General features: G+C 41.6%; 2 protein-coding genes across 3 annotated transcripts in view; one reads left to right on the top strand and one right to left on the bottom strand.

Annotated features, from left to right (window-relative positions):
• On the top strand, positions 1-23,323 carry NSG1 (neuronal vesicle trafficking associated 1). Of its 2 annotated transcripts, XM_065837882.2 has the most exons (5): positions 1-131; positions 732-882; positions 4,364-4,480; positions 15,838-15,948; positions 21,125-23,323. In XM_065837882.2, the coding sequence occupies exons 2-5, from the start codon at positions 754-756 to the stop codon at positions 21,323-21,325; spliced, it is 558 nt and encodes a 185-aa protein (XP_065693954.1). In that variant the 5' UTR covers positions 1-131; positions 732-753; the 3' UTR covers positions 21,326-23,323. The 2 variants fall into 2 exon arrangements, with proteins under 2 accessions (XP_065693954.1, XP_065693955.1); XM_065837883.2 differs by lacking the exon at positions 15,838-15,948.
• Positions 22,516-25,305, bottom strand: part of STX18 (syntaxin 18) — a 68,785-nt gene continuing 65,995 nt past the window's right edge. The window contains exon 11 of the mRNA XM_065837881.2: positions 22,516-24,263. Coding sequence (XP_065693953.1) covers positions 24,168-24,263 — 96 coding nt within the window. The 3' untranslated portion in view covers positions 22,516-24,167. The remainder of the gene's footprint in view (positions 24,264-25,305) is intronic.

Below are 25,305 nucleotides of genomic sequence, written 5' to 3'. Positions count from 1 at the left end.
GGCGCTGCGGCCGCCCAGAGTCATCCCGCGGAGCCAGAGCCGCCACCTCGCTCCCCGCTCCGCCATTGCTGCACGGGCCGCGGCCGAACGACGCCTCGCCGCCCCCTGAGGAAGGGCCGGGAGCCGCGGCGGTGAGTGGCGGGGCCGCTGCCTCACACCTCGCCGGCCCTTGCGGAACGACTGGGAACCGTGGCGGCGGCGGCGGCCGCCGGCCGCGGGGGCATTTGACCCTGTGAGGGGAGCGCCATGGTGGGGCGGTGGGCTGTGAGCGCGGTGGGCGCGGAGGGTCCCCCGGGCACGACCCTGCTGCGGGGGCGGCGAGGGGTCGGGGCGGGGAGCGGTACCGGCGCCCTCCCGGTGCGGGGCTGAGGGGCGATGCCGCAGCGGAGCCGTGCGGGAAGTCATCGCTCGGATCAGGCTAACGTGTCGGAATTTGGGGTGCTTTTGGTTTATTGGTGGTTTGTGTGTTTTCTTTTTCCCTTGCCTTTTTTTTTTCTTTTTAACTTTGATAATAAAAGCGCTGGCCATCGTTCTTATTCCCAAAGCGCCAAAATGTAACCGAGTCACAGAGATAAACGCCTTTTTTTTTTTCTTCTTTTTCTTTCTTTTTTTTTTTTTTTCCCCGTTTCATAAGATATTTCGGGTTCCTTGGGTGCTGGGGAAAGGTCTGGTGCATCCCGAGTTTCTGACGTTTTGCATTTCTGTGCGTGTGTGGCTGTGCGTGCCTGCAGAAAATCCCTCTATCCTGGAAGAATGGTGAAACTGGGGAATAATTTCAGCGAGAAGAGCACAAAGCAGCCCCTTTTGGAGGATGGATTTGACACCATCCCCCTGATCACACCCCTGGATGTCAATCAGCTCCAGTTCCCACCTCCTGATAAGGTACGGTAGGCTTTAGTTTCCACCCTGGAGAATCACACCCAAATCTCAGGCAAACAACAAAAGAATAGGTTATGTGTAACGAGCAGCTTAGAAACGGCAAGAAATACGGGGTGTTTCAGGGCATGCTGGTTCCCTCTGGGGAAAAAATTAACAGTTAAGCTGATGAAAACCCAGTAGTAGTGATTTGCATTATAAAGTAGTGGGAAATGTTAGAAATAAGCTACATTGAATATAAGCATATATAGACTTCGTTGCTGCTGTATGAAATATATAAATATACAGATGCAAGCAAGAGGCTTCTCTAGGCTCTGTTGTCATAGCCTTCCTATTCTGTATCTTTCTTTTTTTTTTTGTATCTGGAAGGTACTGTGTATTTTCCATGAATGACGTGAATTTTCCTTGTCCAGCAAATGCATCCCTAATGGGAGAATAAAGCACTGCTTTATTGCTCTGCAAGATGTACGTGTGTGGACTGGCCACAGAGAGAAAGAACTTCCATATTTTCTCTGTGCTTCAGTAGGAAATGAATGCTAGCCCCAGACAAGCTGAAATAATGAGATTAAAACAGGCCACTGAATTTTCTCCTTGGCAATTTACTTGGTTCAAAACCCAGGAAACAGATGATTCAGATGCTCCGTAGCTGGAAGGGGACAGTTCAACATGCTGCTTACAGGTTGGAAGGGAAATGTGCATCCTGCATTCCTCATTACGTGGCTTGATTACTAAGGATTTAATTTTAAGGATTTAGGAAGGCGATGTGATAGCCTGTAAATATGTTTATTCTCACAATATAAAATTCAGTAAGTGATATTACAGGTAAGGTGTACGGTAGTGGGATATTTTTTCAGATATTTCAGTACCCTGTTTTTTCAGTATCCTATTGTAGTAGGATGTTTACTTGCACATTTCTCACATACACATCTGGCAAACAAGCTTTGCAGTCTTTGGAACATACAAAATTTAACTGGAAAATGGTCAGTAGTATCTTCATGCTGATCTTTATTTTTGGTGTTGTGTCTCTCATGAGCTCAATTCTACTTCTAGATAAACTGACAGCTCAAAATAATTTGCATAATCTTATCTTGGGGTAAAGAATTTTAGCTTGTTAAATTTGCCTCAGTAGAGTGTTGCTTGTAGGCAATGCAAGTGAATTTGTGGCCTCCATTTTAATTGCTGTCAACATCATTCTGTGTTGTGTGTGGTGACCAGTTGGCAGGCATAAATGCAATAAGCCGTAACAGCTGTTAGAGAGCCTGAGGGTCCATTTTCTGCCCTTGGTTACGTGGGTGTAAATGTTGTAACTGAGGGCAAAATTGGACCCAAAGGCTTTCAAACAAGTAAAGTCTTACTGTGTCTGATATGCCTGCCAACTGGTGACTGGATATAACCGATTACCAAGGCCCAAGGTCCAAAGGAATTTGTTACTGCACTGCTGAGCAGAAGTCTGAACAAGGGACCTGTGTGGTAATGGGTTTAATTGGAGCAGAGCCTCTGTAGTGAACCCAGGAGGTTCTGTGCCAGCCTGGTCGCTCCTGCTGGAGTGGGGCAGAACTCCTCCCACCTTCACAACATTTGCTTCGAACAGAAGTTCAACCAGAATGAAAGTACAAGTAGACGAGAAGCTTAAATGAAAGACTGTTTGCTTGGCTCTTCTACTCTTTCCACTATCTGTTTTTGTATTAGCTTTCATTTCCTTTTGCAGACATAGAGGGGAAAAGAACCATCATGTATTTATTGGTCCTATTGGCTTCTTTCTGTAACTGCCTGGTTAGTCATGTCAGTGTGTCTTTACTGGTTGCTGCAGACTCAAAGGCAGTAGTAGAGCAACTGACATGAGGAAAAGAAACTATCAAGTCAGGATTGACACACAGATCAAATTCTGAAGTAGGAAGACACTCATGTATAATGAATAAGGAGTACATACTTCATATATCTAGGCTTATTATTCACTTACAAGGCTCCAGCATGGCAGTGAAGCATAACTTCTTGAACAGTAGTGACTGCAGCACTGAGAATTTGATGATTTTGACAGCTTCTAAATTAAAGGGATGAACTGATTTAAATTCCCATTTAGGTATGTTAAACAAAAGAAGACATTACATAACCAAGCAGTTAGAACTGTATGTTCAGTGTCAGCTGAATGTGATTTGAGATTATGCAACATAAAGGGGGAAGAGGGGAAGTAAAATATTAAAAACCATTCCAGAATCTTCAGACAGCTTACTTCCATGCTGCTGTTTAGCAATCATGAAGTTATATAGTTATAATCGTTACCCTATTAATTCTAGCTGAAATAGGTTTAGAAACTATGTCCTGCATGTATGTGTATAACGCTGTAAAAGTGTCTACTAAGCTTTGTTGTACTGAGTCTAGGTACAGTTACACATTCTAGATACCCCTTCACAGGGAAGTGAGGGGAACCCAAAGCTTTAATTTCAGTACCTGGCTACCTGTGAGTATCACAATCTTAATTTCAGAATAATATAGATGCTATTGATACCATGGGTTGCTCTAAAGATAGAATCTGTTTCTAAAAATTTAAAAAGGTCTAGATATTTATTCTTTGGAACAACAGAGAAATTTGAGCAAATCTTAATAGCACCGTCAGTACGATAAACTGCAGCCTACCTTGAGAGTGGTACTTTGATAAAGATGATGAAAAAATGTAGAAGACAAAAATGAGGCAAATAGGTTAGGTATGTGAAAATGTTGTACAATTAGAATGCCTAGGAGAGCACTAGCAATATGATTGACATAATGAATATTTTAGGAATACAGGTAAGGTGCTAAATAGTGTAGCTGGGGGCAATAGCTCATAGCAAGGAACAAGATCAAGTTAAAGAGCCTTGGGTGTTTCAAGAAATCTCATTAACACAAGCATTTGTGTGCGTCTTGCTGTTTGCAGCTGATAATTCGTAAGTTAGATGTTAAAAATAAGAGTGCCAAGAGCTTTAGTCTAGCACACAGTGCATAGCAACTGAGTGGGTCATTTGACTTTTAAACTTAAAATCCTGCTGTCAGAGAACGTGGCTGCTGGTGGCATCATCATCTGCTAGATTTCTATGGACACTCTTTGATAACAGTCTCATCTTATTGGTCTCTAGTTTGAAATCCCATTAGTGGGATCTCCTGAAGCAAATGGAGGTGGCTATTTTCAAACAAAGTGGGAAGCTTCATGGTCTGGATTTGAACTAAGTAGATGCTTGCTTAGTATAGCAGCACAGGACCACTGCAGCTGAAAAAAATGAACAAGTATTCCCATAGGTCCATCAAAACCACTTTGAGGGATAATTTTGTTGATGATTACTGTGCAGGAAAAACAACTAACAGCTTACAGCTTCCAAAGAAGGATTAGACAGAGTGGGGGAAAAAGAATACTGTGCTAGATGCACTTGTAAGCAGATAAAATAAGAGTTATTGAATAAATAAGATTCCTGTGGTTAGTTCCAGCTGACAGCTTTTTTTTTAAATTTTTTTAAAGGTTGTGGTCAAAACGAAAACAGAATATGAGCCTGATCGCAAGAAAGGAAAGTTCCGTACTCCTAAAATAGCTGAATTCACAATCAGCATCACTGAAGGGGTTTCAGAAAGATTTAAGGTAAGCAGTGCTATCTGAAGACATTAATGGCTTGGTTGTGCTCACAAAGTGCTTAAAATCAGTTGCTGATGGGAGTCAAAAGTGGCTGTAACTAACAGAGTGGCTGTTGGGGATATATATGGACATGAAAAATAATTCAACCTTGCAGTATTCAGTATTTAGCAATTAGAAGCAAAAGCAAATCTCCCAGTGTTATTGCTGTAACCTCTCACTGGCAGATAAATTCAGAAGGCGCTTCTATCAGTGTGTGGGTTTCAGAATGTGGCTGGCCAGGGTCTGTGGGTTGCACACAGGTAGCTCTCAAGGCATGGATAAAGCTCCTGTTAGGGTTTTAAGAACTCGAACCACAGGAGTATTTGTTTTCTTTTTGGCTTATTATTTTTCCCCATGGCCAAACCATTCTCTTAAAAGCACTGTCATTGTTGATTATATATTTTTTTATAGTTAAATGTATGACTTGGCAGCTCAGGAATGTATACCAGAGCTTTTTGCTATCAGTGTTCATGGTCCAGTTGTATCTTACAGCTTGGTGACAACTGTTAATGGCAGATGGCAGTTCAGCAAGAATCTGACTTACATTTCCACACCCCTGTTACTTCCTTTAGTAGTCCCAGAGGAAAGCTGAGAGCTTAACTGGTGCAAGGATTTAATTCCTTTCCCCCTTCTCACTGAAGGGTAGGTTTTTTTGCTCTGTAAGTAAAGCAAAGCAGGGAGGTTGGTACTTCAGCTCATGCTTTCCAACCTGTTCTCCTAACAAAGGAAGAATACAGCTCTTCAGTGCTGCTAATTTGGCATCTTACCTGAGGATGCCAAAGCATTTTTAAACAGCGGGAAACCACACTGTTCAGTGCACAGGTACAAAGACATTTGGAAAGCCTAACGTTTAGCATGAGGGAAAGATACAGAGTTACAGTAAATATGTGCAGTCTCTTTATATTGCACACTTATAACCTCTGCTTTTGTAGTAGGAGTTTTAGGGCATAACCCAAAGCTTCTAGTTGTGTTGTACCTGTTCTAAAAGCTGCCCAGGCCCAAGGCTACCTTTAGAAGTCTGTGTACAGCTCTCTGTGGAATTGAAGCATACTGAACAAACAGTGTGAAGGCTCTAGGATGGGTTAGATGCTTTAGGCTGCATTTGCAGAGGAACTTTTCAGATTGTTGCCAGGACAAATGTTTTAAGTGCAGGTCACCTGGTGGAGTCTTCAGCCATACAGTGGAGCATGTGGGTCCCTAGTAAGCTGTGTGGGGAAGCACCCCAGATGCTAGTAAGGGATGTTATGGGGTCTGGCAGGGGTTTGCTAAGGAGGTAAGAAAGCCAGTTCCAGTTTTTCTATTCCCTGATTTGGAGCAAGGACATCCCATCCCTTAAGGAAGATGCTACATTCCGACTGATGTTGTCTCTTTCTCTTCCTGGCACCATGGTACCAGTCCTTGAGAGTAATCCCCTTCTTCTCAGGTGAGGCTTGTGCACGTTGTGGTATTGAGTAAGGTGCAGGTAGACAGCTCAGAAAAAGGAGGTCTTAGCTCTGTCTTTCATGTGTGTCCTGGCCACACTAAGGTGATCCAAAAATGCTTACTATATAGTAGAACAGCAAGGGGAGAAAGTGGTTAGTTTGAGTATCCTGCTAGGACTTCAGTTCCAAGCAACTGAACAGAACCTATACCTGAACAATTCTGCACTTATCCACCAGCTGTAGGTACTAAGGGATTTCATTGCTTGGACATCAAATTGTAGATGAGGAAGGGTTTTGAACACACATCTAAATGTTTTTCACATCTATTTGTAGATCTGGGTTCTTTCTGTCTTTTTTGGAAGAGCTGAGCAAATGAGACCTTGCTGAACAACAAATACACAGCTCATGCTGTTGGGTAGTCTTTTCTAATTTGTATAGCTGAACAGTTAGAAGCCTGAGCATTTTTGCGTTGCGTTTTTATGTACCTTTGTATGGCATACTTAAATAAAATGTCTTTTAGATATTACTTTATGATGATCGCTCTGGGATTAATCTCATACTACAGGGTTGCTAGGTTTTGCTGCTAGGTAACTACTGCATCAGAGAGAGGTTTCAGTAAGATTTGGTATCTCTTGGGAATTGCAGGGTGATTCACGCTGGCTTTAAGTCTAGGCTTCTTCAGAAGAGTGTGGGGGTTGATCAGGAAAATCGTGGTTCAGATAATTGAAAACAATAGTTTAATCCAGAACATCCAGGTCCTAAAAACGTCCCTTAATCTCTATTTAACAATTTTAGAATTGTATTATGCTGCTTGCAACATTTTAAAGGGAACTGACTGGTTTTCCAGAAGGGATGATTGTCATATTCACCACTCCCAGTAGTAAATATTGCATTAATAATTGATGAAATTTCATAAATATGTAGCTGAAAAGTACTGATAGTGTGAGGTTTTCTCCTGGGTCCTTATTAATTGTGAACCATCATGTTAACTGCTGCTGTTGATTCTGAGAGAGTAAAAGGATATTTGTTTGAAAATTAAATATTTGCTGTAATTATGAAATGCATTATTTAACTGGTGAGATATTGACTTTGGCTTGTGTTCATGAAAAAAGCTTCAGATGCCATTTTAATGACTTTAATAATGTACATCACTGATGCATAAGCTTGCCACAAGACACAGCCCAAATGTTGTGCTAAAAATAAAAAAAGTCAGTCATATTTACAAATAATTCACGTGTGTATTCGAAGATGTGCTTCTTAAGTAAGGACAAAGCAGATTGCATTTTTGGGATTCAGCAGTGCAGATCATCTAAAGCTGTTCTTCTTGAGAAATTATACATTATAACAAATGAAGCAGCTCCAGCATGTGCGTATGTCATGTAGATCGTTTGGTGTTTTAGCAGCTGGCTGAATAAGAAATTATAAAACATATTTTCTGCATTCAATCCATATTACCACAGTTATTACAACAGAGCTGAGTATGTTTACAAAGAAAACTGCAAGTATAATTTTCCTGTATGAAGCTACATTCTGAATTCAAATCAGAATATGTCACAAGAACGTGAAGACTTCCTGATTCTGAGAACCCTGTTGTCTTAATTTATTTGTATAGCACTAACCACACCAAAGAAGATGTGATTTTTCACCGAAGATTATTTTTCCTTGAGAAATAGAAGTCGTGCTTTTGTTCTTTGAACAGTGTAAGCTAATGGGCGGAGTTGGTCCTTCACATCTGGAAAGCAACTTTGAATGAGGCGGCTTGGTCTCTGCTTCTGTCCCCTGTACAGAACAACACAACATGGCTGGACATGTCATTTCAGAGCAATCTAATGAATCAGGACATAGGAGGCTATTGTGGGAGAAAATTGATGGTATCAGTTACCCAAGCCCAAACCTTTGCCTCCACCATTGGCAGAGCAGTGGGATTTTGTAGTGGATGTCTGTTCTGACACCCGTTGAACTGGGCTACGGTTCACAGTTGTGCACAAACAGCCATTTAAAAAATGTTTGCAGTATCAAAGCATGAGATATTTTTCTGTCTTTGGGGAAACCTGAATAAAGAACATTCAGAAGTATTTTGAAAGCAAACACCTGTGTTTCCAAATGAATTTCAAGCCCTTAAATAAACCCAGGCTGTGGTATGCCTTGAACACTTTGGTTCTATTCAAAGGCAATTCAGTTCTTCAGACTTTATCCTTGACATTTCTATATATGTTGAAGTGCAGTGCCAAAGCCTCAAGCTTATTTCTGTGGTAAGACCATATGGTGCAAGCCACGTGCTATCAAGTAGCAAGCAGTTGTTGAAATGTCTCCATGAGGTTATGGAAAAGGAAGCGAGCCTTCTTTCAAAATAATTTCTTGCGGTTTTACCTGGCCATTTTAAGGCTGAAAAAAATGTATGCAGCTTACATTTAAAGATTCCATTTTTGGTCTGTCTTAAAGAGGTATCCTTTAAAACGTGTTTCTGCCTCAAGACTTGTTTGGCTGTTGTTCTTGATAATGTCAATGATTATTATTGCTGTAAAAATAATCAGAGACAAGGAAAATACTTCTTGGGTTCTATGTGATTACTCTGTGTGTTGAGTACCTCTTTGCTCCCCCTTACAGAGTCTGTTAGGTGCGTGAGATGTCAGCTGATTCCTGTGCAGGATATCGCTTCTTTCAGTATATTCTGTGTCTGTCACGTAGTGCTGACAGGTACTTACTGCCATGAGTAGTCCTGTTTTCTTCCATAGAACTACTCACAGGATTAAAGTTGCTCACAAGTATAAGCGTTTGCCTGGCTTTGATTTCTTCCTTTATTACTTCAAGAAAAAATAAAAGAGATTCTTCTTTCAGTATAACTGCTATTTTAAAACGGTTGATGTAAGTGAAAGCTTTGCATGGCAACTGTCGTTTTTTCCGTTTTTAAAAAAAGTTTGATAATTCCCTGATATGGCATTGTCAGTCCTGCTAAATTTTTGTCTAAAAGGAATTATTTTACAGTTGGAGCTGGAAGATTTAAGTAAAGTAGATGGCTAACAGCAGCTCCCCTGCTCTACTTTAGGTGTCCTCTGCCATTGTATCCATCCAAAATCCTTTTCTTGGAGCAGAACCAGGGACACTAGTGACCCGGAACATATTTTGGGTCTCTCCAGATATAACACATAGCCTTTCCTCTTCTGTAGTAACCTTTCCAGCCTTTCTCTTGGCCTCAGTAATATCGTCTGGGTTGGTATGTGAAGGTAACAATTTCTTAGGGCCACAGGGTTTCTTCAACTTCTTCCTCACATCTCTGTAGTTAAAAACACTAATATATGGTGCTGCGTGGTGGAAGATGGGAACACTGTCGTGAGCAGCTGTGTTAAGCCACAGTGCTAGACTCTCAAGGCTACTGCCTTGTTAACCTGTTTTTGTCTAACAGTATCTCCCTCAGGTTTCATTAATCGACTCCCTTGCAGGCTGGTTCTTTTCTCTTGCACTGTTGCTGTTAATAAGCACTGGGTCTGTAGCTTCTTTTTACTTACTGTCTTTCGTGAATCTGTCTGCCTTTCTAGCTGCTCCTGCCAGTCATTTCCCGGTAAGCATCCAAGCCAGTTCTCCTTTCCTCTTTGTTATCTCTGAGAAGGACAGTCTTCTGATTTCTGCTGCTTTTTCTGTACAGTCTACCCCAAAACTATCATCATTGAGCACAGTGGTTTGATGGGAATGTTCTGGTGAAGAAGATGAGTTTAATAGATAGATACCAGCCATATAGCTAAACATGGCATGTAATGCTAGAAATACTGTTCTGAAATGAGGTACCTGGTTGTCTTTTGAGTCACTGGTCATCTTGTGTATGTATATATGTTCCCATAGTGTGTGTGTGAAATTTATGAAGTTGTTCTGTGCAATTGGGATTGCTGTGTGAATGAATGAGTCGAATGTTGCATCTATAGATAGGAATGTTCCTTTTTTTTCTTTTACGTTGCCATTTACTTCAAATCAAAGGTTTCTTATTCCTTCAGTGCACTGTTTCATGTGTATCTTTCATGTAAATTTCTAGGGACAGGCCCACATAATAGCAAACAAGAAAATAATTTTTTGAAAAGCAGGAATGTTAGGGGAAGTGGAGAGCTGATTTCAGCGTTCTGTAACACACTGGCAGAGGGCATTGTGCAGCTGGAGATGCAGGATTTTAGTGGAGAGAGGTGAAATGGAGGTCACGGCCATTTGCAGGGAAGTCAGTGTGATGTTTTACAAATTCTAGTCTGTGAGATGTAGCTAGACTCTATCTATTGTAATTACAGTCTGCTTGCCTAAAATTCTCTTGGAGTTTAAATTGGATCGCAATAATCTTAATTTCCTGTCCTAAATGGTTGTGCAGAGTTGCTGTATTTCATCCCAGAGGGCTTTGCATTTCATACTGGTGAGCAAAGCATAAATTGGTTTAAATTGGTTGTAAATCACTTCAGATGAAAGGTGCTCTGTAAATGTATGTCTTTGCTCTTTTTGTTTGGTGCTAGCACAAAGTCTGTGCCCAGCACTTCACAGGCAAATCAGAAATGAAAGTTGTGTTCCCAAGAAGCTGCAGTTGAAATAGGTAATGCACAGATGTAGAGCAGAGATGAGATGTGACCAAGTGTCAGTGATTGAGTAGTGAAAATTATTGCATGTCTTGTTAGTTCCACTTTAGTTCCACTTCTCGTCATAACAAGAATGTTCCTCGGTGGGTTTGTGTGCTGAAAGGTGCGTGATGGAAGGAAAAGCATGAAGGAAGGTGTTGCAAACCAGCACACTGAGAGTGGGCTAATAAAAGAATTTCCATCAAGAGGGGGAGGCAGGATGGGAAAGGTGGAGGTTGAAGGCAGAGGGAAAACAGATGGCATCTGTGCTTTAGTGGGACAGTGGGATAGAGGCAGAATGGAAGGAGATGGAGCCAAGAGGAGCAAAATGGGAAGACTTGTGCATGCCTTGAAAAACAGGGCTTGTAATTTGCTCAGAAAGGGACAGGAGCCAGGAAGGGATGTGAAGAGAATTAAGCGCGGTTGGTGCAGTTGATAATTTTGCTGCAATATTCTGGCTTGATTAAAAGGGGAGCATAAGAAATGTTAACGAAGTGAGGAGGGAGGAGACTGCAGTAGCAAGGCAGAGGAAAAAACAGCTTGCAGTGTTCTGCAGCTGTAGCAAAGTGGGATGGATTGATTGGGAAGATACAGCAGGTTGTGATGGTAAGGCCTTATCACGAGCTGTTTACATGTTAGTGTAGTTGTCAGGTCTGGTGAGTTTCGGCTAAATGCTTACCATCTGAAGACAGGTGTTTTTGCTGTGAGTACACTTAGTTCATTCATTAGTCATCTCTCATTTTGATTACTGTAATGGCTTCTGGCTAGACATTGTCCTTCTTCTGCTCTTCACTTTCAATCTATTAAAAAATCTGCCACATACATAATATCTTGTCATCTTTTCTGTTCACATAGTTTTGTTGCCAGATCCCCTTAAAACCAGCTTGAAAGGACACTCTCAAGATGAAAACAAAACTAGACTTTGAGTTCCTAGTTAAAAGAAACGGTTGTTTGTGCTATCTTGTAGTTAGCTTATAACAAGTATTCTAAAAGCCCATCACTCCTGTGGTGTGACAGGCACCTTGGAATTCTGCAGGATGCGGATGGCTGTGAATGATCATAGTAATTCAGAAGACTCCTGCTCCCACTGTGTGTGGTCCTGCGCTCAGCCAGCTGGCTGCCACGAGAAGACATTGAAGATTTTCTTCTAGAAGGATGGAGAGTGCTGCTTGTGTGTGCATTGCATCCTCTGCTACCTTGAATAAGGAGGGCAAGCTGCTGCCAGTGCTCCGGTACAGAGAAGAGAAGGACTTTTGTTTATAGCGAGTGTGCGAAGTTGCTGTGAAAGAAAGCAATGAAGTGACAACATGGTAGCGCTTGTGGTATAGAGCAGCTTGTTGCCTTCCCTCTTTCCGTGGTTTTATTTCTGAAAGGCATCTGGGAGGGGAGGGCTCAGAAGGTGAGACAGGGAGGTAGGGGGTCAGGAGTGAACCTGGGGATCTGACAAGTGTGGACCGTCAGTGGGTTATTATGAGAGTGGAGGAAAACGGCTGTTAGAAGGAAGAGAAGGATTTTCAGCTTATAAGGGAGAAGTGGGTTGAATTAACAGGTGATTGGGATCACATTGGAATCCAGTGATGGATTTATTTCCTCTGTATCATTTTCATGTGCAACTGTCCTTTATCTGAATAGAAGTTGCTTGTATCCTGAAGTATGGTAAGAGCAGGGAACTTTTCTTCTAATAGGAAGGAGACAAGAGCTTACTTGATTAGGGATTTGCAAATGGAGTGTGATTGCAAATTATTGGAGATAATGAGAATAAAAATGTACATGTTAATACCAAAATTAATAACATTAGGAAATACAGTGAGAAAAAAAGATTCCATGAGAATGATGAACAAGGAGCCCTGACAGCATTTCCCAGTGTTATACTGTGTGGCAACGGAAGAACCATGCTGGACATGACTTGAACGAGCAGTGAGAAGTCACAGCTCCACTCAGGTCACTGAAACAGGTAAATGCTCAGTGTCGCAGCAAGTCTGCCCTGAGGCTGTGGCTCTGCAACTTGCCAGGCTCCAGCAATCTGCACGACACTGAGCTTTTGACCTCTTTAAGAAAATAATTACTTTCCAAAACAGTTTCAGAACCTTGGAGGGAGTGATCCTGCAGTGATTGTGGAAATGCAAATATTTTTCTATTATCTAATTGGCATCAGCTACAAAATAGCTTGTTAGCTTTGCAGCATGTTCCCGAGACCCCATTTGTATGTCAAAATGATTATGACTGGGAAATAATGTTATAATTCTACTATTCCCTGCTAGTGTGATGGCCTGGGAATATGGTTAAAATGCTTTGAGACTTGAGAATATTTTTCAAAGCATTTTAAACTGCTACACCTATCTGTGGAGGAGACAGATGTGAGCTGAGTCGATCTATACCATAGCAATTGTTTGCTTGGTGTCTGTGTCCCATGTCACAGGCCTGTGCTCCTAGAGAGAGCAGCTCTTCTGCAAGGCTGTGTAGAATGTATCTTGTAGGGTGTGGGAAGCCTCAGCAATAATTCCATCTGGATTTTATCTTTTTCTGTTCCCACTTCCTAGTCTCTCCTGTCCCATCCTTCTCTCAGGGAGAGAGCGGTGACTGCCAGAGCAGAAGGAACGGGATAACATACACTGTGAGTCTGTGAGAAGTGAATGACCCAAAACCTGCAACTCGGACAGGGCCGTGCGTGTGTTGCAGAACTGCTGGGCTGGCTGAGGAGCGCTCCCTCCTTTCTGGTTCCTCATCCTCCCCCACTGCTCAGCAGCAGCTGGAGCTCTGTTGGAGGAGAAGGCCTCGGGCCCATGGCCCCCCAGGCTGTGTCCTGCTCAGGGGCATGGGCGTGGTCCACGGGGCAGGTGGACCCTGGGCACCTGCACATGGGTGCAGAGTGAGACTGGCAGTGTGTGGGACTTGCCAGCAAGGAGTTAGGGAGGTGGGACAAGGAGCCCCAAGGGGGAACTGCAGACTTTGGGAGAAAGGTCAGTTTTTCTCGAGCCTGGTGTTCAAGGAGAATTTTGGTGGGAGAAGAGAGAATGAGGCTTGTTACAGTTACGGGAAGGGGAAAACACTGGAAGATGGGACATGAGGTGTGTGCCAAGCCAGAGAGGATGAAGGGTCTTGTATGTGTGTGGGAGCGGGATAGCTGAGGAAACATGGGAAGGGGCCCCAAAGAACCGTAGGAAAGGGAGAAGCCTCATTGAAAACGCGTGAGAAGGGTTGAGCTGGGGCATGGCTTGGCCAGGATGGGAGGGGGTTATGTTGTTCATTATTAAACTGGGCCACAGAGAGTGACCAGAAAGGAAAATGTGCTTTATCTCTTGGATTCATGGGGGATATTCTCAGACATGGGACATATGAGCACAAAATATTAGGTTGGCAAGACAAGAGCAATGTATTCCTGTTAACCTTTGTGTATGCAAACGAGTAATAAATTTGGGGAAAGACTGAATTGGATTTGAAAATTGATGTCAGTGTGAGGTTTTTGGAGGGTGATTAAGAATATTATTTTTTTGTTGTAATCCAGTGACTGTTCTGAGAAACTGAAGATGTTGCTATTAACCAAAAAGGTCCTTTGCTTCATGTCTCATTTGTATTGGCATTTTTACAGTAATATCTACATTTCTTCTGCTAAATTATGTTCTGATGTGCAGTCCTCCCTGCCTCTCTTCCATCCCTTATTTTTTTTTCTTATTTTCCATCTAACAAAAATCCTTATAAATCCTTGGTTTCAGCAGCACTCGATACTCTCCAACCTTGTTTCAGCCAGGAAATTCAGCACTCAGTGTTGTCTGCCCATGGTCAAGTTTGCTTCCCCGGTGTAAGTCCCTCAGAGTTCATCTCAGTCTTTCAGTGTATTCACTGCCGCACACAGTTTGCAGTGTTGCAAATCCTGTTAGTTCTGGGGTTTGTGATAAAGGGGGAGTGTGTGGTGGTGGTTTTTTACCAAGAGGCAGAGCTACAATTTTTTTTTTGCTTTCTCAAATACGATTATTCTTGTTTGCATAATTGACACTGATGTGCCTAAGTTCCTTTTTTAGGAGGTGCATACAGCTGGCTTAGTCATCTTCCTTCAAAATTTTCATCATATTATACTTTGTTTAAATTAATTAATTGCATTATCTTGTTTGTTTCTGTTTATTACCGTTTCTTATGCTGTAGCACATGCTGGCTTCTTTCTAACTGGCCAAAAAAAAAAAACACCCTCAACCACTCTTACTCTGTAATCTCCTTGAGCTACTTATTTGTCTATCAGTAGAAGCTTTAGAATAATAAAAACACACATCTGAGACACTCTCCCAGGTAACGAATGCTATTTGCTCAGCTCACACCTTCCACAAAAATGGGTCTGAATTAGGGAGCTTTGCAGTGTAACTGCTAGGCCTGAATTCTGTGTTTCCTCATGGGAGTGGGTGAGGTACTTCTGGAGATATTTGTCTTCTGTCTCACCTGAAAGGCTGCTGGTCTGCAGCTGCTCAGGGTTTATTCCTGAGACAGGTTAGCTTGATCCTGACAGTGATTTCAGATCAAGCTGAAGGTGTGTCTTGGGTTTTCCTCCAGCCCAAATTCAGGACCAGAGAGGTACCTCAGGGCACGGTGAAAAGTCACTGCTGTCATGCATCTCTGTGGCTGCTGTGGGAGGAGTTGGAACAGAACTCCTTGCGGCTCACCCTCTGGTGAACATGCTGTATTCCCTTGTGGGCTGGCCAGTGAGCTGCTCCTGTACAGCTTCTGTGTGATGATGAACTGTTTCAACCTATAAATTAAGGAGCATTGAGCAACCAAGCATGCAGACTACTGGTATAACTATCCATACATTTATAGCAGGTGCAATGAACTTTCATCCTGACGAGCAGGCAGACATTACTTTCTTCTTGCCTTGCTAGAGTCACCTTGGTATAATCTGGATGCCACCTGTGCTAACTTACTGTCACCTGGCTCCATTCCTGGACAGGTGCATGAAGAACAAGCGTGCTTATCAGCTGACGCAAGCTGGACTTACATCGTCCAAATACTGAGAAAGCAGAGGACCCAGACTAGCTCAGCGTGTCCTTCTGGCTTCACGTGTGCACTGAACAGGAGTGCAACCAAAGCCAGCCTTGCAGGGCGGAGGCAATGGGCCGCTGACCAGATCATCTGCCTTCTTCTCCAAGAAAGAGGAGGCAGAAGCATTGACGTGCTGCTTCTCTATTCTCCCTCAATAACTAAGAAGCTGGTTTTATCCTTTGCCTCATTTTACTGTGGAGTGCATTCATAGCTGGCTTCTGCTGCCTGCAGTAACAAACAGCAATACAATGAGCAGTGCATTACTAACATGAGCATGTTTTATTTTTCCTTACAGGTAACTGTGCTGGTCCTTTTTGCCCTTGCATTCTTAACATGTGTTGTATTTCTGGTAGTCTACAAGGTTTACAAGTATGATCATACCTGTCCAGAAGGATTTGTTTTCAAGGTAAATTGCATACATATTCTAGAAAAATAGAAGACTTTGTAATATTCTCTGTGTTTTTTTCTGCATAACCTTGATTAAGTCATGCTGTATTGCATAGAAATTTGTATTTGTTTTCATAGGTTAGTGTGTTTCTTTCTCCTTAATTTGTAATTGAGGTTGTACTATTACAAAGTTTTCATAATGTTGTTATTTTGCGAATGCTTTAAACATTGAAAATATAGCAGAAGTCCCAGCACCAGTGTCCTTCAAGCCTACTGCATCTGCAGTTGTCTGGACAAAACCCTCTTTTATTGGGTCTTACGGTTTAATGTTGCTTGTTCCTCCAAATTCATGTCTCTTAAGAAATAAGAGAATTATAAAACCTGGAGGGAAAAAAAATACTCTTGAATATGTGTCAAAGAAACAGTAGAGTGATGTTCTCATTAAGAGTAGCAGAGTTACCTTAGGGTTATTTTTGTAGAAAGAACTTAGTGTTCTAGAACAGTGATCTCCAAGCCCTGCTGTCACAGGCCAAAAGTGATGCCAGAAAGGGTAAAACGCATTTATTGGAAAGAACGCTGGTGCCCACCAAAAGGGAGGCTGGGGCTCACTTCGTTCGTGCAAGATGGTCCTGCTGGCTCCTCAGCCGTGACCTGGGCTGACAGCCAGGAAGGTAACATTGATTTCTCAGTTGTAAATTTAGCAGAGTTGAACTTGGCTGTAATTAGATAAGAAAAGCAGCAGTGATGATGGCATTCTTCCCTCTAATTTTTAAAGAATATTTAGTTGTGTAATGAATCAGATGAGTACCTAATATGATCTTCAAAAGGGCTGAAGATGGAATGGCTGCCTCAGCACTTCTTAACGATCCTGTTCAGGACTCTTGACTCTGTCACTTCAGGCACATAAATATCTCACAAGAATCTAGTCCAAAGTTACAACCAGTGATGCACTGCTGGATTCTCTTAGCTCCAAGCATTCAGTTTTAGGTTACTGCTTTCCCTTGGGTCAAGGGCAAAAGATTCTGTGGTTAGAACATTTGGCTGCAACTCAGGAGATGCAGCTTCTGGTTCTGCTGGGTTTTTTTGTGTTCGACAAGCACTGAAACTCCTGTGCTCATGGCTCATGGGACGATAGTCTATTTTTTTAAATTTTTTTTTAATAAGCTCTCTCTTGTCTTTGAGCAGTTTGGGATATGGACAGGGCAGTTAACGTGCTCCTGTCTTTAGTCTAGTGACAGTCTGCTGCTTCTGCTTCCTTTCATACCATGTTACCCCCTCCTTTGAGTTGCAGCCTTCTGGATTCTTTTATCCTTTCTTCCCAGTGTCACAAACACGTAAAGGGAGGGCAGTTTCTTACATGTATTTCAGTTGCACTGTGAACAGGATCAGGTTGGGTTTTTCTCCTTAGGGCCCTGTGTTCGAAAAAGAAGTTGGGCAGAAGGTCCTCTCGCTTTGTTTTTAAGGTGCAGCAATACACAGTGCTCCTGTTACTCTCTCCCCATGCTGGGTTTTGTGGAGGCTGTTTCCAGACTGCTTGATGGTGTAATGCCAGGAGGCACAGCATCTCTGGTCATGTCACTCTTGAGAGTTTTACAGGATAAATACGTTAGCAAATGACACAAGGCCTGAAAGTAGCAGTGCTGACATGAATTTGTTTGTTGCCTTTACATCTCTTTTTTTGGGGGGGAGAATCTGTAATATGTCATGGCATTGCTTGGCACAGATGTCTCTAGAGATGAAGAAGTCTCTCACCTTGTGACCATGTCTCTGTGGACTGGCTGCATGCCATGTTCTGTGGCCTGGATGTCCCCTGGCTTTGGATGCTGATGTGATTTCCTGGTTTAGCGCAGAGGTGTCCCCTGCCCCAGGAGTCCTGATGCCATCAGAATCGCTGCACACAGGCTGAGCTCCTGCAGCTGTGTCTCTCACTTGCTCTCCTCTCCTTTGATGCTCTCATACATGGAGCAGTTCTAAAGGTTTCAGTGTTTTCAGCCTTTCTGCTGTCTTGTGCATCCAGAGCTTGAAGGTGTGCTTAAAAAGGTGCTTATTTGCCTTTGTATATCAATCTTAAACTGCTCAATTTTGTGCTTGCTCAAGCTTTCTGACACAGCCCCAGTGCTGGAGTTTTCCTCAAAGACCGGAGTGCACTTAGATCCTGGAGGAGTTTCTCCAGGGCTTCAGGGTGCTCCATGCTGCACCTCTTACTCTTCAGCTTTCCTTGCCACAGCACCTGCGCTGTGTTGACTCATGGACAGTGCAACAAAGTGATTTGCTTGCATTAAAGACAACACTGTCATCTATTAAGTTTGGAATTACTGACCCAGCAAAGTTAATGTGACTGAAGATACTATTTGTAAGTAAATACCACTGGGGTCTTTATGTCAAAGGAACAAAAGGAGTCCTCTTAATACAGATACAGACTGGCAACCAGGATTTTCTCTGGCATCGAAAGCCTTAACCTATAACTAATTTCTGGAACAGAATGGTTGTGAAGGAAACAAGAGACTGGCAACTCACTCAGGAGCTTCCCAGTTTCTCCTTGTGACCTTCCTTATCACTTCTCTCACCTGGGAACCACGGGAACAAATAAAAAGGATGGAGAGGAATGTTCTGTGTAAGTGGAAGGTCTCAGGCAAGTGGCAGGATGAGGGTTTGGCTCCAGTTTCCATTGCACGGTCACTCCCAAGTGGTGCATGGCTTGCCTTGGGTAGGGGCTGAGCAAAGGGGTTTTCCTTGGGCAGCACGCAGGGAGCAGTGAGTCAAAGGGGAGGTTTCTCCTGTGTTTTCTAGAACCATGAAATCCCGGGAGCAAAAATGCAGTCAGGATGGAAACTCTGCTGTGTGTTTCTTGAGGCTCCTCTGTCAGATGTTGTGCATGTTTGTGACTACAAAAAATAACATTACTGAGTCATTTTGCCTGTTACAAAGCAAACTGCTTTGAAAACCAACACAAGATTCTGTGGCATTTTTTGTACACTGGCGGTAATCTTGGCTTGTCTTCAGCACTAATAATTATATTTGCTTGAATTTCCTTGGCAGATTTCATAAGATCAATGGATTGTGTTCCTTTCTCCATTTTAAATACTTAGAATTGTGACTATATCGCATGACTGGGTGAGGTAATCGCTAGGAAGATGGCTGTGTCTACGTATTTCTTAGTCATTTTACCACGTCAGAAGTAGTGTCAGTTATCCCAGATAAAGCACAGATAACACTTCCAGAAGATCGCATGGTTGGCGTAGTTGCACATGCATATCAAATAACTCTATCCCATATTCCCGGATTATTTTTTTAAAATCTAGGTTCCAGTCTTGCAGGCGGCATGTACGATGATTATGACCACAGGGAAACCTCCACTGACTTAAACAGGCACTAAAATAGGCCCAAGTGTTGGCTTAGCTGGGGTTACATCCCATCTGCTTTGTAGTGCTGCTTCAAGCAAAACTGTGAGGGAGGATTTGTCCTGGCTGCTGAGTTCACAAAAGATAAAGAACTGAACCTGGCTGGGGGCGGTAACTTTGGGCGCTATTGTGAGTCTGACACACGTGGAGGACTCTGTCACACAACAGGTGGGGACCGATGGGCTGGGAACTCCGTGGGAGGACGGTTGGTCTTGTGACGGTGGCTCTTCCTTCAGCGAACTGCCACGAGATCACATTTGTCAGGGGCAGGCGGGTTCATCAGGCTGCCTGTGGGCCTGTTGTTTTGACAAGTCGTCTTTTCTTCCATACCTTTGGGTGATTTATTTTTTTTTCACTCTTAACATTTTTGGGATGCAAAATTTGTATTAAGCCAGGACTGCCTGTTGGATCTTCCCCCAGTCATTTTTTGCCTCATGATTTAAACCAGTTGAAACTATTGTTACCGGTGCTTATTTATGCCACTTTTTTTTCCTTCTTCCTTTTTTCCTCTTTTTTTTTTTTTTTTTTGAAAAAGACAAGCCAACCGAAAACTAAATGTGAGATAAATTTGAGATAAATGTGAGAGAGCCTCTGGTCCTAAACAGCATGATGTTTTTACTTGTGTTTCTGTGCTCAGAAATTTCCAATATTAAGTTTCATTTTCCAAGTTCGATGAGAACAGTGGCAGTTCAAAGCTGCTGTACTGTAATATTATAAATTTTAGTCTTCCTGTGCTGGAAGCAGGAAGGCCGAACAGCCTTTCTTAAAGCAGAGTAGAAATGATTAAACTTACTTTTATTCAAGCTGCTCGTATTTTAGAGGGTCAATCCAGTTGCCCCGATGACTGTCCCAGCACTCAGAGGGAGTGGCAGATGTGGCAGAGACACCGACCTTCTGCAACAAAACCTGGGTGTGGGGTCACAGATTTGTCCAAACCGTTTTTCCTTCAGCGCAGGCAGCCGCTGCCTGGGCTGTTGCTGCATAGGCACCCAACGGGTGCTACAGGATACCTGCTGGGTAATGCACTATGCAGGCACGTTCATGTTGGTTTTTAAGATGACAGCGAAATTGGGATCTTACTTAGTGTTTGTTTGACTCTCTACATCACGTAATTCTCTTTGAAAAGCTCTGAGCATCCAGCATTTTCTACATAGTGCTCTTAAACTTGCGGGAAATTAAATAATGTAGTCCCACAGCTAAAGATAGGTTTTTAAAAGCCTGCTGCTTGCTACATTTTTCTGACAAACAAGAGTGCAGTATTTGGCATGTGTGCACACACTGGTGCACAAGCTTAGCCACCCACAGTGTTTTCCCTGTGTGTCTCATTTACTGGGCTGTAAAACTGTTCGTACCTTGGCACCAGTAGATCGGTATTAGTTTCCGTTTCTCAGATGGAAAACACTGTATTGAAGGGCCAGGAGCTCTAATGGTAGAACGCAGAAATCTGTAATTGTAGCCCAAACAGTCGGAACTAGGTGGGGAGGAAAAAGCAGCAAAACATGGCTTGAACTAGAGATTGAGGACTTTTAAAAATCATTTTTGGCAAGCATGTTTCTTGTATGTTAATTATTCTGGCACACGAATGCAGATTGGTCTTCCTGGCAAATACACGAGTAGTTTAAGGCTTGCAGGGAAGAACATTTGGAACACAGTAGGACAATGCTGTAGTTAATTGCTGTGTGTTGCATCTTGACTCAAAGTGAGTATTGGCTTAGGCTAAAGGGAAGAAATCTAACCCACTTTTGGTGTGTGTGGGACCGTATCTGTAATCTATGTGATGGATTTTCTTTTCAGAATAATCAATGCATTCCAGCTGGGTTGGAAAACTACTACTCTGAACAAGACTCCAGTGCTCGAGGGAAATTTTACACCGTCATAAACCACTACAACCTGGCCAAACAAACCATCACGCGCTCAGTGTCCCCGTGGATGACGGTACTGTCAGAGGAGAAACTATCTGAACAGGAGACTGAAGCCGCTGAGAAATCAGCTTAGTATGATAAGCTAATTATTAACACTATGTCATTTGAGGGTAACTAAGGGACTTTAAGGAAATTTTCATTCAATATAATTCTGGATAATTTAGAGGTTACTCATGTTTATGGTGCAATTGCTTCTGTTTGCTGATACTGCTTTGCAAACAAACAAAAAAACCAAAAAGACCAAAACAAAATCTTGCTGCAGAACATTCATGGGCATAAAACAAGGTGCATATCAGCATTGCTTTAGAGCTTTGACACCATTTTCAATGTTTAAAAAAAAAAATCTGATGTTAGGTATGTTCTTGCAGTTTATTGGATACTGACAGATTTCGTCGCTGGATATTCAGGGCTTGGACCTTAGATCAAGTGTTCTGTTGTCTGAACTGAAACTTCATTTATTAATTTTTTTAATTTTTGTCATTTTGCAAACTGAAACACCCCAGCCATAACTAGAGTGATCTCTTGTTTAGCTGAAAGCTGTATTTAATACTTATTTTTGGCTCAAGCAAGAATGCTAGTCAGCATTGATGTCAGGGCATGATGTAATAATGACTTGTATGGAGAAAGAAACTGTCAGGTAGCATTTTTCTTACATTTTCTTTACTGTTGTTTATTTGTAAGTGATAACGAATTTCTCTGCAACAAGGCATGCTCAATGTTTTATTATTGCTGTCAACAGGATTTAACTGCATTTCCACCGTGGCTTTAGCATCTTGGTAAGGATGTGCACTGAAACACGAACTAGATAGACATTATGGAAAAACACAGACAGTTTTAGTGATGGATGGTGAGGGTAGTGTAAAAAATATACGGTTCAGGATGTTCTAGTGAGAAATGACATCTCTTGATCATACTTAAGAGGGAGAAAGTATATTCACAGTAGATGTTGTCCACTGTGTAACTTGTTGGATATGGCAGAGGGAGTAATATGTCTGAATTTTCTCTTTTACTACATTAACACTTTCCCTTTTTATTAAATAGAAAGAGCTTTCAGTTTATGTATGGTTTGCAGTTTAATACTTTTTAAAACACAGAGCATCACAAGTGAAACAATAGGGTATGAGATAACACAACGGGCTGTTTCAAAGCTACATGTGAAACTGAGTGAAGAGTAGAACTGTTCATGTACGGTGTGGGAGGGGAAAAGATGTAGAAGAACATAGTATTGTGGATGCACGTTAACGTTCCATTGTAATTACAGACTTCTCTATGTATGAAACCATGTTTTCATTTTTATTAGAAATCTTAAATATATTACAAAACAGACATCTTATTAATTTAACAGACAAAATAAGTGTGTGAAGCATCTGGGCAAGCAAGTCACCTTTTTTCTTCATGTAACTTGAATGGGGCAAGTTGGAGTGGACATGTCAAAAGTGCCATTTTTTGGTATAGTCGCTACCAGAAAAATGAAGGGAAAACATCAGTATGGGCTGTTTCTCAAGATCTGTTGTAGAACAGACATGGTCAGCTCTACTTCTGTTTTTCTGTCTGATAGAATTGCTTTATCAAGGATACAGTAAAAATAACCATCCTTAATTCTCAAGGTTTGATATGAAATATGCATTACACAGTAGTATCTGTAAAAGGCTTTTTATTAAGTCCTTATGGTATGTGGAATGCATAAGAAGCAATAAATTATGTGCCAAATTTTCTTTAAAATTTTTATTTGTCAAGCTTATGTTAAGATACTCGAAACACACCATGTTTGCATTTTCTGATGGGCAGATGCTTTATTGAGTAATTAATTCACATGTAACTTTTGACATTTTCACTCTGTGAAGAGTAATGACTAAGGATGATGCTGCTTGTTGCATATAATGTATAGAAATACTATTTCAGAAGAGAGGTAGCAAACCACACATTTCATACCCAACACATTTAGAGAGGACATTCAGATTTTTACAAGATGGAAAGATCTGTTCCCCAAGACTGTCCTACATAGTAATGTTTCATGATACATCTCCTGCCCTTAAATTTAGGACAATAAAAACTTTAATGCACAAGTAAATACTGATGAGAAACAACTTATTTCTCTGTCTCGTAACAACAAACATTAAAAAATACTACGCTTTACAATCTAGGAGAAAGAGATTGCTTATGCTTCTTGAAGTCAAAACCATTTTTTCCTCTGATTTAATCGGAAGTTTATTGATTCTTACATATAGTTGGGTTTGAGACTTTTTTCTTTTTAGTTAACAAACTGCTCCTCATTTTAGTACTTTGAAGAGTTTGGCTTTAATATTTTCTATCCTTTGATTTTGTTCTGGCATCCCAGGACACCTGTTTCAATGCACAATTTCTCTTTTCACCTAGAAGTAAAGCTCTTCCGTTGACTTTTTATCATAATCATTACTGCTGTTTAAAGCAACCTGATCTGACTCGAATTAAGGATTAGAAGTAGAGCTCATACATGTGCAAAGTGATCACCGTGTACTGAAGTGGTTTGATTAAATAAAAGCCTGAGACAGTGTAGATGCTTCTGCACAGTCGCAGTTTCCTCTTGATCTGGACTTCAGCTACCACAGGTGTGCGGGTCACTCAGAAAACCTTCATTCCTCTTGTTTTTTCTGCCAGCTCTGCTCCAGCTTGGGCCTTTCTTACCTGCTCTGCCAAAGGTTTCTGTGTTCTTTGCAGGATTAAGTGTGGTTTTGTGTTTCATAAAAGGATTTAAAATCAATGCTGTCATCTGCCTCTGCGCTCATGCGTATATACACATACTTGTTTATTGGAAAATATTTCCATCACAGCAGTATGAAAAAAATGCATAAAATATATAGGTATGTCATATACCCTGCTCCATAGAAAAAAAAGTCAAAAGTTTTACAAAGAAAGCATGTAGACAACATTTTTAATTAATTATCATACCAGTCCAGGAAAAGCAAGGAAAACGAACACATCACAAGGAAGAACAGGATCCATACTCTAAATCCAGCATTGTTTTTGATTGCCTGTGAGGAAAAGTTGTTGCCATTACCATCACCAGTAAAGATACAGTGAAATTTCAACAATGGCAACCCAGGGTGACTGTGAGCGGCTTCACTCTTCCCTCCCATGGGAGAAAAAACAAAACTTGCCTTTCAGTTCAGGGGAATAAAAATCAGATTGGCTGTAGCTCTTTATCACATTAAGGTTTCTCTCAGAAATCTTAAAATTGGTTGTTAAACACACATAGAATAGATTTTTTTAATATGATACAAACATTAATGTGAGTCATGAAGTTTTGTGTTTATCACCTTTACTGTTTCTACCTACAAATGTGAAAAAATGAAGCAAAATTAACTTCAGTTCGTGCCGTGTTGTGGAACACCCATCTCCAGCTACCAATACAGGGACAATCAGCTGACATCTCTGAACCCTCTAAGCGTCCTGTCTAAAGTGCTTAAGAATAACTATTTAAAGGCCTAGTAATCACATGCTAAATAGTACTTAACCTATTGATTTAAGTCTTTAAAAAGTACCAAAAATCTTCCCCAGTGTGTGCCCTGCCACCGTGCCTGCTGGAGAGCTACTGAGAGTAGAGTATCTGGAATATCCTCTTATTTGAAGAAATGTGGAAATAAGTTCCAAATCAGAAATGTTAAAGCCCTAAATTACGCTTGCTAATGTATGTTTGATGCGCATTTCAGGAGAGTTGAGTTGAGCAGTAAATAACTCATCCTTGAGTTAAATATTCTGTATGCTTTGAGGAAGGAGAAAAAAATAAAGAAGCCATTTACTGAGCAGCCTAATGCAGGAACTCTGGTTTTCTGTTTTTATTGAAATCTCAGTTCCTGAGAGAAAACAACATTTCATTCTAATTAGTAAGACAGTGGGACAGATTCGTTTACTAGGAGCACGTGAGATGTGTTCAGCATAGTAAGGAGACTTTTCTGCTAACATTCAGCATTTAACTCCAGTTTCAACAATTTCAGCACTGTCTTTTAGTCTTAGTCTGCAATTTCTCCTCCTCTTTTTTATTTATTTATTTTTTTTTTTAAAACAAACTTACAG

The sequence above is a fragment of the Patagioenas fasciata genome, chromosome 4, assembly GCF_037038585.1.
Source record: "Patagioenas fasciata isolate bPatFas1 chromosome 4, bPatFas1.hap1, whole genome shotgun sequence".
NCBI classification, from domain to species: domain Eukaryota; kingdom Metazoa; phylum Chordata; class Aves; order Columbiformes; family Columbidae; genus Patagioenas; species Patagioenas fasciata.
Note: the sequence above shows the minus strand (reverse complement) of the source record. Positions and strands in the feature narration are given on the sequence as shown.